The sequence below is a fragment of the Brassica napus genome, chromosome C7, assembly GCF_020379485.1.
Source record: "Brassica napus cultivar Da-Ae chromosome C7, Da-Ae, whole genome shotgun sequence".
In the NCBI taxonomy this organism is placed as follows: Eukaryota; Viridiplantae; Streptophyta; class Magnoliopsida; order Brassicales; family Brassicaceae; genus Brassica; species Brassica napus.
Window position 1 is genome coordinate 52,392,800 of NC_063450.1, and position 18,904 is coordinate 52,411,703.

At 37.4% G+C, this 18,904-nt stretch overlaps 3 protein-coding genes across 3 annotated transcripts; 1 reads left to right on the forward strand and 2 right to left on the reverse strand.

The window, feature by feature from the left end:
* Window positions 1-7,403: 7,403 nt before the first annotated feature.
* LOC106409871 (pathogenesis-related protein PRB1-3) lies at window positions 7,404-8,364 on the reverse strand. Its single transcript, XM_013850422.3, has one exon. It carries the CDS (start codon window positions 8,063-8,065, stop codon window positions 7,517-7,519), a length of 549 nt encoding a protein of 182 aa, XP_013705876.1. The 5' UTR covers window positions 8,066-8,364; the 3' UTR covers window positions 7,404-7,516.
* Window positions 8,365-10,500: 2,136 nt separating this feature from the next.
* LOC106410259 (coatomer subunit beta-1) lies at window positions 10,501-14,975 on the forward strand. Its single transcript, XM_013850745.3, has 6 exons — window positions 10,501-10,704; window positions 11,363-13,419; window positions 13,608-14,117; window positions 14,201-14,286; window positions 14,358-14,563; window positions 14,662-14,975. The coding sequence occupies exons 2-5, from the start codon at window positions 11,374-11,376 to the stop codon at window positions 14,560-14,562; spliced, it is 2,847 nt and encodes a 948-aa protein (XP_013706199.2). The 5' UTR covers window positions 10,501-10,704; window positions 11,363-11,373; the 3' UTR covers window position 14,563; window positions 14,662-14,975.
* Window positions 14,976-17,445: 2,470 nt separating this feature from the next.
* Window positions 17,446-18,794, reverse strand: LOC106407607 (protein OXIDATIVE STRESS 3 LIKE 2). Its single transcript, XM_013848481.3, has 2 exons — window positions 18,158-18,794; window positions 17,446-17,852 (listed from the first exon to the last, which is right to left on the reverse strand). Exons 1-2 carry the CDS (start codon window positions 18,388-18,390, stop codon window positions 17,465-17,467), a joined length of 621 nt encoding a protein of 206 aa, XP_013703935.2. The 5' UTR covers window positions 18,391-18,794; the 3' UTR covers window positions 17,446-17,464.
* Between the last annotated feature and the right edge of the window lie 110 nt (window positions 18,795-18,904).

Below are 18,904 nucleotides of genomic sequence, written 5' to 3' on the forward strand. Positions count from 1 at the left end.
AGTAATGATAATTTAGTTTGAAGAGAAAATCGAACCAACACTGATGTGGATACACACCAAGTCCAGATTACCACTATGTTCAAAGATATTTTTACAAATATTTTTCGTTTTTACAAAAAAATATCATAGAAAATATCATTATATTCCGTTAGTATCCATTTATGTCTCATTAGAAGTTTGACTACAAATGTTTATGGCTCATTTTGGCATTTGACTTTAAATGTATGTTTGAACTTTGAGAAATTAATACGATGTTATCATTCAATATTCAGCATTCAGCAGAAATGACCATTTCTTTTGGAAACAAATCATTAAATATAATTTGCTATTGGCGCACTACACTATATATATATATCAGCTAGATGTTCCAATGGTATACCAGTAATTGTCTCAACCAATTATCAAAGAAAAAAAACTAGAAAATATGAAGAATACATTTTCACTTGTGGTTGTAATCATCTTCTTTGTCATGCTTTCTTCCGGTAATTTTTTTTTTAATTATTAGTTATTATTATTAATAAATAATTAGGCGGTGTATACTTGAGACTTTCTAACTTTTCCGGTAACATGTTCCAATGCATCCATCTTAAGATAACTAAATAGTCCAAAAGGTTTTAAAAAATACTATTTTGTTTTTATTTCATACAATGATTTATTTTAAACTGAGATGGAGAGAGTATTGTTTTGATCACATGCTTGATAAACTGAGTTACATTTAGCCAAATTCTTCTACCAATTTAGTACACTATCAGTAATTTGGCTGCATCCTTTTGTTCTTTTTATGCTATTTGGTCTATAATTTTTATGTTTATTCAATGTTGAATGTATCGTTTCCGCATTATGATCTCAAAATTAACTTTTGGTTACGGTACATTCTGGTCTTTAAATACGTTTTCTTTTCTTGTAATTGTCATAGATGCAAATGTTTCTATCAGTGATTTATTTTCCATGTACTAAAGAACACTTTTTACAGTTGCTAATAAGGTGAAGGCAAACTCATGCCAAGACCCTCTAGGTAGTTGTCTACAATGTGATGAGAGATGCAAGGCTAAGCACGGGCCAACGGGCCAAGCAAGTTGCGACAGTCGAAACCAACTATGCACGTTATTAGCAAGATACTCGTATCACTCATTTACCTTAAACGACATGATGTAAATGTAGTCGTATATTCTGTGATTTGCAGTGTTTCCCAAGCAATTGTATAATCCCTAGATTGTGGGGATTGCTTGATCATTACGATGTGTATATAAGGGACGTAGCTCCCACAAGTAATGCATCATCGATTCATCCACTTTGGCATGGTATCAGAGCCAAACCTTTTCCATCTAAATCATTTTCTTTGATTGCTTATCTTAAAAATAAAAAAAAAAAAAAAAAAAAAAAAAAAAAAAAAATGGCCAGCATGACTGCAACTGTAGCCGCCGACGCAACTTCATTGGTGTCTCCGTATTACCTCCATCCGTCAGACAACACGGGGCAGGTCTTGACACCAATCCTGTTGAATGGATCAAACTACGAAAGGTGGGCGAAGCTAATGCTGAACTCGCTTCGTGCGAAACGGAAGATTGGGTTCGTTGATGGAACCTTGAAGCGACCGTCTGACAACTCTGATGAAGCAGAGAAGTGGGACATGGTCAACTCCATGATAATAGGCTGGATATACAGCAGTATTGAATCGAAGCTACGTCCATCGATTTCTCTTGTTGACAGTGCAAAGGCAATGTGGGGAAGCCTTCAAAGGCGTTTCTCGGTGAGCGATGATACTCGTATACATCAGCTTCATGCTGAGATTGCAGCGTGTAAGCAGAATGGAGATTCGGTCGAGGTGTATTTTGGGAGAATCAAGATCTTATGGGATGATCTAGCAGATCTAGACAAAGGATTTCAGTGTTGTTGCAAGAGTGCTGACTGTGCATCAATGCTGAAGTATGAGAAGAGCCGAGAGAAGATTCATGTTCATCAGTTCCTTATGGGACTAGACACAACACGGTTCGGTACGGCTCGGTCTAATCTACTTAGTAGACAGATGGATCTGAACCTGGAAACCGTGTACTCTCAAGTCATTCAGGAGGAACGTCATCTCTCCGTAATGAGAAGCAATGAAGAAAAGATTCCTGTTGTTGGACTCTCAGGGATGACAGTACATCCTCAAGCTGCTGCAGCTCGTTTCACAAAACCGCAAGTCACATGTACTCACTGCGGAAAGACGGGACATGATTCAACCTCGTGCTTCCAAGTGATCGGATTTCCTGAATGGTGGTCCGACAAGTCAAAACCAACGGGTGGAAGAGGAAATGGTCGTGGTCGTGGAGTGGATCAGAACCGAGGACGTGGCGGAAGAGGCTCTGGATTTCGAGCACATAATGTTCTCGTCAGTGAAAGCTCTGGAGGTGGCGAATCCCAAACCTCTGGAATACCCAACTTCACTCAAGATCAGTGGGCCTCTCTCGCAAATCTCTTGAACAATCAAAAGCAAAGTGCTTCTGAGAAGCTCTCTGGTAAACTCTATCTCTTTGGTCCTAATAGTCGTTATGACATAATCATTGATTCCGGCGCGTCACATCACATGACGGGTGATGTTAATCTGTTGACTGATTTAGTAAGCATTGACCCATGTCCAATTACTCTTCCTAATGGAAAACATACATGGGCTAATCGTTGTGGAAAACTGAACTTAGGAGGACGTTTTATTCTGAGCAGAGTTTTGTATGCACCTCATCTGTCCATTACTCTGATTTCAGTCGGACAGTTGTTAAAAGATATTGCTGGGTTTGTGCTGTTTACAAGGAAGTTTTGTGTTGTACAGGACTTCAATTCGAGGACTTTGATTGGTGCGGGTAAAGAGCAAGATGGTGTTTATCATTACAAAGGAGTTGTTGCAGCTCATTCTGGTCGTGCACGCTGCTTGACTACGAGAGAGTTGTGGCATCGTCGCTTAGGTCATCCATCATCAGCTGTGCTTTCTGTTTTATCTCATGTTGGTTCTTTTTCTCGAAATTCAGAGGACTCTGAAAAAGTTTGTGATGTCTGTGTACGGTCTAAGCAAACTCGCAATAAGTTTCCTGATTCTATTAATAAAGCAGATGATTCTTTTGATTTGATACACTGCGATTTGTGGGGTCCGTATCGTGAGCAGTCTTTGAGTGGAGCTCGTTACTTTTTGACTATCGTCGACGATCATTCACGAGCAGTATGGACATTCTTATTGCTAGAAAAGAAAGAAGCACCTACTGCTTTAAAAACGTTTATCTCTTTCGTGGAGAGACAATTTCATAAACGTGTTCGAATGATACGGAGTGATAACGGGTCTGAATTCATCTGTCTCAAACAATTCTTTGCTGACCATGGAATTTCTCATCAAACCTCATGTGTTGAGACTCCACAACAGAACGGCCGTGTCGAGCGCAAACACCGTCACATTCTTAATGTCGCACGTGCACTGTTGTTTCAAGCGAGCTTACCAATTCGCTTCTGGGGAGAAAGTGTTTTGGCTGCCACATACCTGATAAACCGAACACCTAGTAAGATCTTGGCAAACAAAACTCCATATGAAATACTGTTCAGGAAGCCTCCTTCGTTTGATCACCTGAGGACGTTTGGAACCCTATGTTATGCTAAACGTATCTCTCGCGGCTCTGATAAATTTCAAGAGCGAAGTGTTCGATGTTTGTTCATTGGATATCCAGTAGGAAAGAAAGCATGGTTGATGTATGACTTGAAAGAAGAGAAGACGTTTGCATCAAGGGATGTAGTTTTTCATGAAAATATATTTCCCTTTGCACTGAAGAAACAGACTGATAGCACTGATCCAGAGCCTCATAACGAGCTACATCCTGCCATATTTGATGAGGAAGACTCACTTGGGGAGGCATCGACAGGGGGAGCTCAAGAGCTGACTCCCGAACCAGCAGCTACTGAAAGCGATGCCCTACCAGTAGAAGAAACAGCTTCCTCTAATTCAGATTCAGTGCCACCTACAGAGGACCTTGGTCGTGGGAAAAGATCAAAAACCCAGTCTGTTCTCTTACAACCATATAAAGTATATGCTGCGCTTGCTAGAGAAGCGCCTGATCAGGATCATGTACCCAAGAGTAGCGAGACAACACTTTCAGGTGCATGCACATATCCTCTGACCGATTATGTATCTGGTCATCGTCTTTCTCCTGCTCAACAGGCTTACTCAGCAGCAATCACATCAGAGACAGAGCCGCGGTCTTTCAAAGAAGCTTTCAAGAAACGAGTTTGGAGAGAGGCAGTGAAAGGTGAGGTAGGTGCACTTGAAGACACAAATACTTGGACTGTGATGACACTTCCCGCAGGGAAACATGCTATTGGGTGTCAATGGGTGTTTAAAATCAAGTTCAACGCCGATGGGACTATTGAGAGATACAAAGCTCGCCTGGTAGTACTTGGAAATCGTCAACAGGAAGGTATTGACTATAAAGAAACATTTGCCCCAGTAGTTAAGATGACAACAATACGTATATTACTTGGTGTTGCTGCGGCTAAGGGTTGGGAACTCTACCAAATGGACGTTCATAATGCCTTTCTTCACGGCGACTTAGAAGAAGAGATTTATATGCAGTTACCTCCTGGTTTTAAGTCTACAGTACCGAACCAAGTTTGTAAGTTGAACAAATCTCTTTATGGATTACGACAAGCCCCACGGTGCTGGTTCTCAAAATTGTCTACGGCACTTACTGGTTTTGGATTTCAGCAGAATAAGGCTGATTATTCATTGTTCACATTGGTTCAAGGCTCCTCGATAATCTATGTTTTGGTTTATGTGGACGACTTGATAATTGGTGGTAATGACTCTGCTCTCATCTCACGATTTAAAGACCATCTCCATCGATGTTTTCATATGAAAGATTTAGGAGTGTTAAAGTATTTTTTGGGTATTGAAGTCGCAAGAGCAAACGAAGGCATCTACTTGTCTCAGCGAAAGTATGCATTAGATATAGTCAGTGAATGTGGTTTGCTTGGTGCGAAGCCAGCTGATACACCAATTGAACAGAATCACAATCTGGCTCGGGCGGATGGTCCATATTTCTCTGATCCTGCAAAATATCGAAGGTTGGTAGGACGACTTGTTTATCTCGCTGTGACTCGTCCTGAACTCAGCTATGGTGTTCATATCCTAGCACAGTTTCTTCAATCTCCAAGACAGAAGCACTGGGATGCAGCCACTAGACTAGTGCGATACTTGAAAGGCTCACCGGGTCAAGGAATATTGTTAAGTTCTAGGAATGATTTAAAGCTTTCTGTATATTGTGATTCAGACTGGGCGGCATGTCTGCTTACAAGACGATCCCTTTCGGGGTACATTGTTATGCTGGGTAATTCTCTGATTTCTTGGAAAACAAAGAAACAGAAGACAGTGTCTCGATCATCGGCAGAGGCGGAATATCGGTCCATGGCTCTTGCGTTTTGTGAACTTATATGGACAAAGGCGGTACTTGAAAGCCTTGGTGTTGCACAATCCTCGCCAATGTCACTGTTCTGCGACAACAAAGCAGCCCTTCACATTGCCGCAAACCCGGTCTTTCATGAACGAACTAAACATATTGAAGCTGATTGTCACTTTGTTAGAGATGGAGTCCAAGATGGTACAATTGTCACGCAGCATGTCAAGACTACTGAACAACTTGCAGACTTGCTTACCAAAGCCCTTGGATCTCGACAGTTCAGATATCTACTTTGCAAGATGGGTGTTCAAGACCTTCACGCGCCATCTTGAGGGGGAGTATTAGCAAGATACTCGTATCACTCATTTACCTTAAACGACATGATGTAAATGTAGTCGTATATTCTGTGATTTGCAGTGTTTCCCAAGCAATTGTATAATCCCTAGATTGTGGGGATTGCTTGATCATTACGATGTGTATATAAGGGACGTAGCTCCCACAAGTAATGCATCATCGATTCATCCACTTTGGCACACGTGCTATTACACGTGCGGACCGCCATCACCAACTCCTCCACATCACAAACAATGCTACGGTGGGACTGGCTTGTGCAGCAGTGCATGCAATCAAAACTGTGCACAAAAGTATCTTGGTGGATCTGGATTTTGTGAGAGCATTGGCATCTCTAGACTGTGCAAATGCCAGTATCCTTGCTAATTTTTTTCTTAAAAGTTATAAATGAAACAAATCAATAAAACGGAATCAGTTTACTTTCATTTTTTTATTTGGATGGTGGTAATTAGATAGGCTTTTTGGACATTAAAAAGTTAAATATTACGCTATTCTGCATCACCTGGTTCTAACTATAAAATGGTCTCTACTTCCTGCTCTTCGTAAAGTATGGACTCAACCATTTACCGACAAAAAATATTTTACATTACTGTGATCAAACATAATCTTTTTGGTACATGTTTTGCTGACCTTAGTTTATATAGTACTTAAAACTGTAAAACATATGAAGCATTCGATTGAAAGCGCAACTAATTAAATTATATTATATATATTAGCCGGATACGTTATATATTGTTTTGGAGAATTTTGGTTTAGATCATGTATGTAAATTTGAACCACAAAAGTTGTAGTTTTATTTATTGACCGGTAAATAATCGCTCATATATTCTCCATAAACTTATAGGGGGATTATTGAGAGATAAATTTGTATAAAGTTTGTGAATTTTAAGAGTTGATAGATTTAAAAAGTTACATGGATTGTGAAAATTTATATACATTGACTTATGAAATTTGATCATAAACTTTTTAGATTGCCTAATATTCTTTTAATTTTTTCAATTTTTTTTGTAATTTTTTTTTTAAATTATAAAATTCTTTTGAAACTGTTTTATTTTTTTAATATTTATAAATATAATTATATATTCAAAATGATAAAACAATATAAAAATAATTATATATCCAAAAATGTAAAAGTATATAAAATGTAATGAATTATAGTTTTGGACATATAATTTGGATTTAAAGTGTAATAGATATTTGGTAAGTATAACTATTTTGTTTTTTAGTTTTTTATCACATGGATTTTGAAAATCACATGGATACATATGATATTTTGAAAATTGAATCTAATGAGTAAAATTGAATAGAACTAATCTCCCAATAACACTAGATTTAGTTAGAATTAGAGTTAAGGGGTGGAGTTTTAGGGAATAAAGTTTCAAATTTTTAAAAATAAAAAATAAATATTACAAATTTCAAAATAAAAAAGGGGCTTTAGTCATTTTCTTCCTTGAGAGTTATTTTGTGACAAAAACTTAAAATAACTATTTGAGAGATCTGCCTCTTTTTTTTTACTGAATTGATAATTTTTGCATAAATTTATAAGTTTTTATTACAAACACACACAAATTATAAGTTTTTTACTATAAACACAGAATTTATTTTTGTGTAAAGAATGTTTACTTGTGCCATAGATGATTGTTGTGAAGGTTTAACTTTTGATTTTAAATTTATGATATGGATATATCATATATGATAAATTTACAACATGTTTTCAGAAAACATAAAGAAAATTTTAAATGAGGTGTGCACAACATTCAAAAGGGTGGTTGTCCGACAATGTTACCCGGAGGATCATAATTACAAATGATAAAAGTGTCACCGCTCATGCAAAACACAGTTGCACATCCAATCCTCAAACTCTTCTTCCACACAAGCTGTGTGTAATGCAAGCAGTCACCATTCGCCTTACATCGGTAAGTCCTCCGGTCATAGAATTTCCTCTCCGAAGCCCACGCAACCACCGCGTCCTTTGGGGTCCACCCTTTTCCACTTCCCCAAAAGAGATTCTCCCCATAAGGTCCACCGGAGTGGATAAGGTTGCAGTCTCCACGGCGGGTTCTTGCCCACCGGGTGGCATAGCGGGCGAGACTGTTGCTCCATTTGAGAGGAGGGAGATAAAGCTTGGCTCGTAAGGCGTTGTGTGGTCGGAGAAACTGCTGTTGAATGGTGTTGCGGGTTAGGCTTTTGTATTGAGAAGAACTTAGTGTTGGTGCTGTTTTGTTGGATGGGGTTTGAGAAGAGAGCGATGGAAGTGGAGCGGTGATAGAGATGGTGATGATGAATACCAAAGTTTTAAGTTCCATTGGGAAGATGAGATAGATTTGATTGTAACACTCTAGATCTATAGTACACCATCATATATATACAAACACTATTCTTTATATTTTCATGTTTGTATGTACATGTCACCGAAAGAATCTAAGCACATGCTATGTTAATAATGTTCAAATTAATGACAAGTGCTAATCATTTCGGTGGAACATTGATTATTTGTAGGAATGATTATTTTCAAACAAATCATAGAGTATAAAGCTATTAAACCATTTTATATCTATGAGGAAACTATTTCTTATAGAATGTTACAAATAGATAAACAAAGATAAATAACATAAGGAATTAGAGATCAAAATTAGCAACTAGTGTATAGCTACCAATCCCAATACTAATACTAGGAGAAATTATATCTTTACCACTTTCATAAAGTGCTACCACTTTTCATTTATACCACCACTAAAAAAACATTTTCAAAAATACCTTCTTCATTAAGTGGCAAAAGACTCTTATGCTCATGTTCTTTATATATATAATAAATAAATATTTAAAAAAATAAAAATTTTAAAAAAATAAAAAATAATTTTTTTAATTTTTTTTTGAATTATACTATTTCGAAATTCAAACCCTAAACACTAAAACTCAACTCTAAACCCTAAACCATCAATCCTAAACCCTATTTTTTTTTTAAATACGAACCCTAAACCCTAAACCATCAATCCTAAACCCTATTTTTTTTTGAAATAAACCCTAAACCCTGAAACATCAACTCTAATCTCTAAACCCCGAAACATCAATTCTAAACCCTAAACCCTAAACCTTCAACTCTAAACACTAAAACATCAACTCTAAACCCTAAACCCTAAAACATCAACTCTAAACCCTAAACCCTAAACTTCAACTCTAAACCCTAAACCCTAAACTTCAACTCTAAACCCTAAACTATCAACACAAAACCCTAAACTATCAACACTAAATCCTAAACCCTAAAAAGTAAACTCTAAATCCTAAACCCTAAAAATTAACCCTAAACCCTAAAACATCAACTCTAAATCCTAAATCTTCAACTCTAAACCCTAAACCTTAAATCCTAAACCCTAAACCCAAAAACCATAGAGTTGATGTTTTATGGTTTAGATTTGAAGATTTAGGGTTTAGGGTTTAGATTTGAAGATTTAGGGTTTAGGGTTTAGAGTTGATGTTTTAGAGTTTAGATTTGAAGGTTTAGGGTTTAGGATTCGAATTTTAGAAAAATATAAGATTTAGGGTTTAGGGTTTACGTTTAGGGTTTAGAGTTGATGTTTTAGGGTTTTGATTTGAAGGTTTAGGGTTTAGGGTTTAGAGTTGATGTTTCAGGGTTTAGAGTTTAGAGTTGATGTTTCATGGTTTAGGGTTTAGAGTTGATATTTAGAGTTTAAAGTTGATGTTTTAAGTTTAGATTTAGGGTTTAGGGTTTACGTTTAGGGTTTAGAGTTGATGTTTTAGGGTTTAGATTTGAAGTTTTAGGGTTTAGGGTTTAGAGTTGATGTTTCATGGTTTAGGGTTTAGAGTTGATGATTTAGGGTTTAAAGTTGATATTTTAAGTTTAGATTAGTTAACCATATGTTTTTTTTGTAAAAGGTAATCAAAAGGTTATAAATGTCTTTTACCCTTCGTTAAAGATGAGAGTAAAAGTAGTTAGTGTAAATATGAAAATTGGTACTTTGAAAATAGTATTTTTGGCAATTTCCCCTAATACTATGCTTGTGAAAACGTTTCCAAAATGCTTCTTCCTATAACGAATTTTTTTTTAGAAATAGTTTCAGAATTGCAAATATTTTGATCACTGAGTAAGCTTGAATCTGTGAAACGAGTAGTTTAATTACAACATGTTTACGATGCATGTTTATGAAGCGGATGCCGTGTTATAGAGAACGTGACGAAAATTCAGGAAGCCTGAATTTTTTAAAAATCAAATTTATTCATCAATGATCAAAATACATTATGAAGCTTGTACGCATTGGATTGCAATTGTTCTTACTTTTTTTTAATAATCGAAAACACTCTTAGACGAAGGAATATGAAATTAGTTGACTAATCGCGGTATTACTAAGAACATCTCAATGTAAAGTTTTACTTGAGTTTCACTCTAACCCTATTACATTTTGAAGTAAAAAAAAAAAGAAGAAATAATTAAAAAAAAATATTATTAATTTATTTTTTGAATAAATCAGCTTTTTAATATATATTATGTAGTGAAAGGTAAAATAGGGTTGAAAGAGATTTGACTCAAAACTCCATTTGAAATATAAATTGGAGTAGCTTAGAGATGCTCTAACCAGGTAAAAGTCTAATCGGATGTCCTAAACACCTTAACCAAATTCAAATCATTATTACGCTCACTTTATATTGGGCTTACTTTGAAAAAAAAATAGAGACGTATGGACTGGGCTTTTCATCAATAAATATTTGGGCCTTTAAGGTTGACTCGTTCTCTCCGTTATTCGTTCAAACAAACAATAAAAAAAGGATCAGATTTACACAAGACGAACGACCCACCATTTGTATCTCACACACTGTGCAGCGAGTGCTTGTTTCCCTGAGATCCAAATCACTCTTGAATCCAAAGCTTTCGCAAGTCCGTGGATCTCCTCCTCCTCTCTCTCTCTCTCTCTGGATCTCGTACCTTGAGGTTCGTTTCTCTGTTACTCATGTTTCAGATACTTTTAGAGATCGATTCTATCGTGTAAATCTACACTGTTTCGATTTTATGCGGCGTCCTCTGTTTGATCTAGATCCGATCCCGTTAGGAACGCGATTCCATTGCTGTGTGAGACTGCGAACTATGTAGATCCGATTGCTGCTTTTCAAATCTGGGGAGCTAAGATGAACATTTGTTGATCCGAAGCTCTTTAATTGTTTGAAATCGATTTGATCGTAGTTGTAGCAAAGTGATGTTAATTGCTAGATCTGAGGATTTTATGTTATGTATCTATCTTTTCCTGATTGGACATTACTGAATTTTCATTTGGAGATGTGATGGTTGGCTCTTCATAAACCATGTATTGGAGAACATTGATGTCGATCTTAGCCGTTTTATTTTTAAATAAAAACTGAATTTCAAAATACGGAGATTCTTTATTCATTGTATTGTATACTCAGTATCTGGAAACTTTAAACCGCAAGAAAATATCAACATTTTGCTTATCTTGTTTGTTACTATATGACCTGTACATCTTTATGACGATGTGAAAGTCTGATGTTTGGTTCCTGTTCATTTTATTATCTCATGTAACAGTGGTACTTCTTTCATTTGAGCTCATAAGTTTTCCTTATCTCTTTTTGTGCAGCACCGGAAAAGATGGACAAATCTTGTACCTTGCTTGTGCACTATGACAAAGGGACGCCAGCAGTTGCCAAGGAGATTAAAGAAGCTCTCGAGGGCAATGATGTTGAAGCAAAAGTTGATGCCATGAAGAAGGCGGTTATGCTTCTGCTGAATGGCGAAACCATTCCGCAGCTTTTCATAACTATTATAAGATACGTGCTGCCTTCAGAAGACCACACGATCCAAAAGCTTCTGCTGCTGTACCTGGAGCTGATTGAGAAAACGGATTCTAGGGGGAAGGTGCTGCCTGAAATGATTTTGATTTGCCAGAATCTTCGGAACAACCTTCAGCATCCTAATGAGTACATTCGTGGAGTGACGCTGAGGTTTCTCTGCCGGTTGAAGGAGACTGAGATAGTCGAGCCTTTGACTCCGTCAGTGTTGCAAAATCTGGAGCACCGCCATCCATTTGTTCGTAGGAATGCGATTCTGGCCGTCATGTCGATATATAAGCTCCCAAATGGCGATCAGCTCTTCGTGGACGCACCTGAAATGATCGAGAAAGCTCTGTCAACAGAACAAGATCCGTCTGCCAAGAGAAATGCGTTTCTGATGCTCTTTACCTGTGCTGAAGAACGAGCAGTGAATTATCTTCTGAGCAATGTTGACAAGGTTTCAGACTGGAATGAATCGCTTCAGATGGTGGTGCTGGAGTTGATTCGAAGTGTGTGCAAGACTAAACCAGCAGAGAAGGGGAAGTATATTAAGATTATTATTTCTCTGTTAAGTGCCACTTCCTCCGCAGTTATCTATGAATGTGCTGGGACGCTTGTTTCTCTCTCATCTGCCCCTACTGCTATTAGGGCTGCCGCCAACACCTACTGTCAGCTTCTTCTTTCTCAGAGTGACAATAATGTGAAGCTTATTTTGCTCGATCGGTTGAGTGAGCTTAAGTCATTGCACAGAGATATCATGGTTGAGTTGATAATAGATGTGCTCAGAGCACTCTCAAGCCCGAACCTTGATATTCGCAAGAAGACACTTGACATTGCCCTTGATTTGATTACTCATCATAATATTAATGAAGTCGTTCAGATGTTGAAGAAAGAAGTTGTGAAGACACAGAGTGGAGAGCTTGAGAAGAATGGAGAGTACAGACAAATGCTTATTCAAGCAATTCATGCTTGTGCAGTTAAGTTCCCTGAAGTTGCAAGCACAGTGGTCCATCTTCTTATGGATTTCCTGGGAGATAGCAACGTGGCTTCAGCCCTTGACGTAGTTGCTTTTGTTAGAGAGATAATTGAAACAAATCCCAAGTTAAGAGTTTCAATCATAACCAGGTTGTTGGACACATTCTATCAGATCAGAGCTGGAAAGGTCTGCCCTTGTGCACTTTGGATTATTGGGGAGTATTGCCTATCACTTTCGGAAGTTGAGAGTGGCGTTGCAACCATTAAACAATGCCTTGGTGAGTTACCATTTTATTCTGTTTCTGAGGAATCTCAGCCAACTGAGACATCAAACAAGATTCAGCCAACCTCCTCTGCCATGGTGTCCTCTAGAAAACCTGTGATTCTTGCTGATGGTACTTATGCTACCCAAAGCGCGGCCTCTGAGACCACATTCTCAACACCAACCGTTGTTCAAGGATCAGTGACTTCGGGAAATCTGAGAACACTGCTTCTAACTGGTGATTTTTTCCTAGGAGCAGTGGTTGCTTGCACACTGACTAAACTTGTTCTTAGACTGGAAGAGGTTCAGCCATCTAAAACTGAAGTGAACAAGACAGTCACACAGGCTTTGCTGATCATGGTTTCTATGCTGCAACTTGGTCAATCTCCGGCCTCTCCACACCCTATTGATAATGATTCGTACGAGAGGATTGTCTTGTGCATAAAATTGCTTTGCCATAGGAATGCTGAGATGAAAAAGATATGGCTGGAATCCTGCCGCCAGAGTTTTGTCAAGATGATTTCTGAAAAGCAGCTAACAGAGATGGCGGAGCTTAAGGCAAAGACCCAAACAACTAATGCTCAACCTGATGATCTCATTGACTTCTTCCATCTAAAGAGCCGAAAGGTAACAGTATTGCTTTCCAAATCATCGCTTCCTTCATTGATTTTCTTTTCCTATGAATTCCTTGGCAATCTGTTCAGTTTTTCATTTTCTCATCTTGAAAGATGGACAACAAGAGTTGTTAGTGGTTGGTTGTATGTTATTTTTCGTTCGGCCTGTATATCAAATTACTGATGATACGTTTCTTTCAGGGAATGAGTCAACTTGAGTTAGAAGACCAGGTACAAGATGACCTAAAGCGTGCAACTGGAGAATTCACCAAGGACGAGAACGACGGGAACAAACTCAACCGCATTCTTCAACTCACAGGATTCAGTGATCCAGTCTATGCTGAAGCATATGTGACAGTCCATCACTATGACATCGCACTCGAAGTCACCGTTATCAACCGTACCAAGGAAACCCTTCAGAATATGTGCTTAGAGTTGGCAACCATGGGTGATCTCAAGCTTGTTGAGCGTCCTCAAAACTATAGTCTTGCACCAGAAACGAGCATGCAGATCAAAGCAAACATCAAGGTCTCGTCCACAGAAACCGGAGTCATATTCGGGAACATCGTCTATGAGACATCAAATGTAATGGAGCGAAACGTCGTTGTTCTCAACGACATACACATTGACATCATGGACTATATCTCCCCTGCTGTTTGCTCAGAGGCTGCCTTCAGAACCATGTGGGCAGAGTTTGAGTGGGAAAACAAGGTAATTCACCGAAACCTTTTACACTGCTTTGTTAATTTGTTTGAGTTGGGTATTAACCATTACCGCTGTGGTCTTCATGTCAGGTTGCTGTGAACACCACGATTCAGAACGAAAGAGAGTTCCTCGACCACATTATCAAATCCACAAACATGAAGTGTCTCACTGCTCCGTAAGTGTAGATCCTTATTTCTTCCTGTAGACTGAAACTCTTCTTACTGTTTGATGCTTCTCTATCTGCAGATCTGCAATAGAAGGGGAATGCGGTTTCCTTGCAGCAAACTTATATGCAAAGAGTGTGTTTGGTGAGGATGCTCTTGTGAACGTGAGTATCGAGAAACAAACTGACGGAGCATTGAGTGGCTACATAAGGATAAGGAGCAAGACGCAAGGGATTGCTCTAAGTCTTGGGGACAAAATCACCCTCAAACAAAAGGGTAGTAGCTGAGGTCAGCTATTAAACCTTCTCTTATCCTCTTCTTATATTTTTATTTGGATTTGAATATTCACACTCCTTAACCGGGTACATACCAATTGATTATTACAGGCTTGGGATGGTGGCGCAGAAGGTAACGTTCGTTTCTCTTTTAGCAAATCTTTTTGTTGGTCGAGTCTGTTTACTATATTGAGCGAGGGAGGCGTTTTAAGTATATGTAAAGACCAAACTGTTATCATTCCTTAAACCGGTTTATAGTTTCCGGTATGGTACCGATGGATTCTTCCTCATACGGCTGTGTTTTTTTTCCTTTTAATTAGTACCTCAAGATTTTGTTTTTATTTGTAATACTCTTTTCTTTCTATAATGTCGTTTGTTTGGGAGATTAAAACTATAATGATTTTCATAAAATGCTTTATCGATTATGTCTCGAATTTTCATGGTTTTTGTTCAATTTTATAAATCTTGTAAGTAAAAGAAATGATTTTAGTATTGTCGATAGAAATATTTAAATAAGGAACAAATTAAAAGAAAATATACAATCTTGATTACCTACCCGAATGCCTTTCTATTGCTTGTGAAATTTTTTATTTGGAAGAATGATAACGTCTAAGTTAGTATACATTTATGAAGTCCATTTTTCAGCATGTTATCCCCAAAGTCTAAAGTGTATGTATTTAGTATAACATCTTCAATACTTATCCGCTTCATTCATTTTGTTTATATGCAATATATCCTGAAGTAACTTCGTTTCTCCATCCGAATGAGCCATCTGGATGGAGATGAGAGTTTTGTTCGTTTAGACACTAAAAGTGCAATTCATCTGGATGGATCATCCGGATGACTTTCGAAAATTTAGGCTTAATTTTAAAGTCCATTCAGCTGATCCAATTTGGACCATTTGGATGGAGATAGTTCATTCAATTTGATATAAAGTCTATTATGTCCTTGATGTAATTCACAAATTACAAACATAAACATAATATCATTTTGTCACACACGAAAACTGACAAAACCACAAAAACGCATTTTTTCGCGAAAACCTAAAATCAAAATTTTCACGCCAAAACTCTAAAAATTGATTTCCGCACAAAATTGCAAAAACATGTTTTCCCGCAAAAACGTGTTTTCATGCCAAAATCACAAAAACGCGTTTTCACGTCAAAACCCCAAAACGCATTTTTCCGCCAAAACACAAATACACGTTTTCCCACCAAAACCACAAAATGTGTTTTCCCGCCGGAACGTGTTTTCCCGCCAAAACCGAAAAATGCGTTTTCTCATCAGAATGCATTTCCCGCCAAAACTGCAAAACGCATATTCTCGTGAAAACTGCAAAACGTGTTTTCACGCCAAAACGCATTTTCCCGCGAAAACCGCAAAAACGTGTTTTTCTGCCAAAAAACGCATTTTCCCACAAAAACCGCAAAAACATATTTTCCCGCCAAAACGCATTTTGCGCGAAATCCAAAAGTTTTCATGCCAAAACAACAAAAACGCGTTTTCACGCCAAAAACGCAAAAAGTGTTTTCCGGCAAAAACCGAAAAATGTGTTTTCCCGCCAAAACCGCAAAAATCTCGTTTCCCGCCAAAACCGCAAAAACGTATTTTCCCGCCAAAACCACAAAACGTGTTTTCTCGCCAAAACCGAAAAATTGTATTTTCCCGCCAAAACCGAAAAACGTGTTTTCCGCCAAAACTAAAAACGCGTTTTCCCGCTAAAATAAAAAAAAAATCGTTTTCCCGCTAAAACCGCAAAAATGCATTTTCTCGCCAAACAAAAAAATCTCGTTTTCTCGCCAAACAAAAAAAATTTCGTTTTCCCGCCAAAATCGAAAAATCTCGTTTTCTCGTCAAAATCGAAAAATCTTGTTTTCCGTCATAACCGAAAATTTTCATTTTCCGCCAAAACCGAAGTTATAGTCGGTTTATTATTAATATTCTTTTAGTTTGAAACTCTAATGTTTTTTTTTTCAAATACATGTTTATCAATTTAAATGTTTATTAGAAGTTATTATTGTAGTAAATTTTAACATATGATTAAATCAAAACAAGGGTATTTTGGCAATTTGTTTACTAAACTCATTTGGATGGAAATGAAAATAAAGAAACAAACATAAAATTCATTTAGATGATTCATCTAGATGAACCACTTGGATGGACAAACAAACAGTCTCAAAAATCTGAATAAATCATCTGAATAGATCATACAAATAAATCATCCGGACGGAGATGAAAGATGGTGAAACTAACAGCCCCTACTATAAGAGGTGTTTAGAGGTACAATGAAAAAAGAAAACAAAAGCAGGATTTTGTTGGCCAAAAAGGGAAGAAAGAGGCAGGACCAGTGGTAGTTAGAACGAGAATGATTCTAAAATCAGTTTATATGTTTTAAAATCATGAATTTAGCTAGCTTTAAGTGAAAGCATACTCAACAATTGGTGCCAGAAGAAATGATGAAAGAATATGCCGAGAATCTTGAATCTTTTTTATGAATATCAGTTTTTAAGTAGTTGGAGCAACATGGCTCATGTAATGCAACGTGTTTCGTCAAATTACAAAGAGAAAACCTTATCCTTTTAGACCTTGGTTCACATTTCACCTAACCTGATGTGACCTAACCAAATTTTGTTAAAAAATAATATTTTCGGGTCAAATAATGGGAGGATATTCACAAAGATTACGGACAATAAGTATGATAATATTGTTTAATTAGTGGAGATCAAATCAAATATACAAATAATAATCAAACTCACTATCGTTTAAAGTTCAACAAAAGTATGATCATCTAAACGACTAAACCATTAGTTATATTCTTTAATCAATCTATCAAATCACTTATTGCCAACGTAACTTCCTCCACGCTATTAAAAAAAAAAACAGAACACAAGTGGGTAATAGAAATGGATCTTAATTATCGATCATCATCTGGAAAACTAGATAAGCAAAAACAGCTCTGAGTTTGAACCATAAAATCTCTATTATTCGTCATCTTCATCCTCTTATCTTGCAGCTTATTAATTTCCTCATCACTACTGTCATCATCATCATCGTTATTACATTTGTGATCATCTTCGTCAGATTCTTGCAATGCAAGTAAAGGCATGGAATTAAGATTAGTCTTGGGGTAGAAGCTGAAAGATGACGATAAAGATCTTCTCCTTAGCTTGTTAGCAATAAGCAATCTCCTTCTCTTGTTCAATGGACTCTCCACTTTCTCCAGTTCCTTGGCGTTGTTGCTCGCTTCCAATAGATTCCCAAATGATTTCGATTTCCCTATGTAATGATTTGATAATCCTCTCCTTCAAACAAAATTAAACCATCAGACAAATTCAACACTACATCTCCGACCATGTAATAACAACATCCATAATGTTTGAATTGTATGATTAAGCTTGAGCAAATAACAATATCAAGACAAGACCGGTAGTTCAGGGATAAATGATGAAACAGAGTGATCAAACAGAGTATTAGCTATCATAATGGCTTTTTATATATATTTTTACTGGATTTGAATCGAATATATTCAGGCGAAGATCAAAGAATCATTTAATCATCTCTTTAAAAAAAAAAAAAAAAAAAAAATGATACTTTTAAAGAGACGTACTTAATCGGAAGAGAATCTTCCAGAGAGGAACCGAACGAATCAAGCCATCTTCCTTGTGACGAAACGGTGCCGTCTTCTTCTTCTTCTTCCTCGCTTTCGCTGCTCTCTCCCGTCACCCCGACCGATGACGAACTCTCCGGCGGAGACTTAACACATCTCCTTAACCTTCCACCACGGCTAGATTCCTCCGTCAAGAACAGAGCCGCCGGTGCAGCCTTCTCCTGCGCTGACATGGCAGAGGCCTTATCCACCAACGGGGCTCAGCTGTAATCAACTGACGATGCACGCAAGTTAAGAGCTCCACTAGGCTAAAACTAATCAGCAGAGAGAAAAAAAGAGAATCCACCGATCGGAGAAGATGAGAACAAAAGATAAAACAAGTATATATCAAGTTTCCGTATAAGAAACTGTTTGTTTTATTTAAAAAAGAATAGAAAAATACGAATACGTATATATATATACGTGATGACTGAGAGTATTTGAGTCTCTCTGTGTATACGCGCACATGCTCTAAATATAGAGGAATTTGACGTTCGGACACGTTGACGATGACGTGGTGGGAATGGATTGGCTTGCTATCGGACCATACCCGAACGTTTCGGAGCTACTGTCTCCGTTATATCCGATGCTGTTGAGTTCGGTGGTCGTTATAACACCAACAACTGTTACCTTATGGTCCTTATCCATTTCTCTATTGCTGTTTTTTTTTTTTCAGTTTTGTAATGAATTTCTGTCAGTGAAACCAGA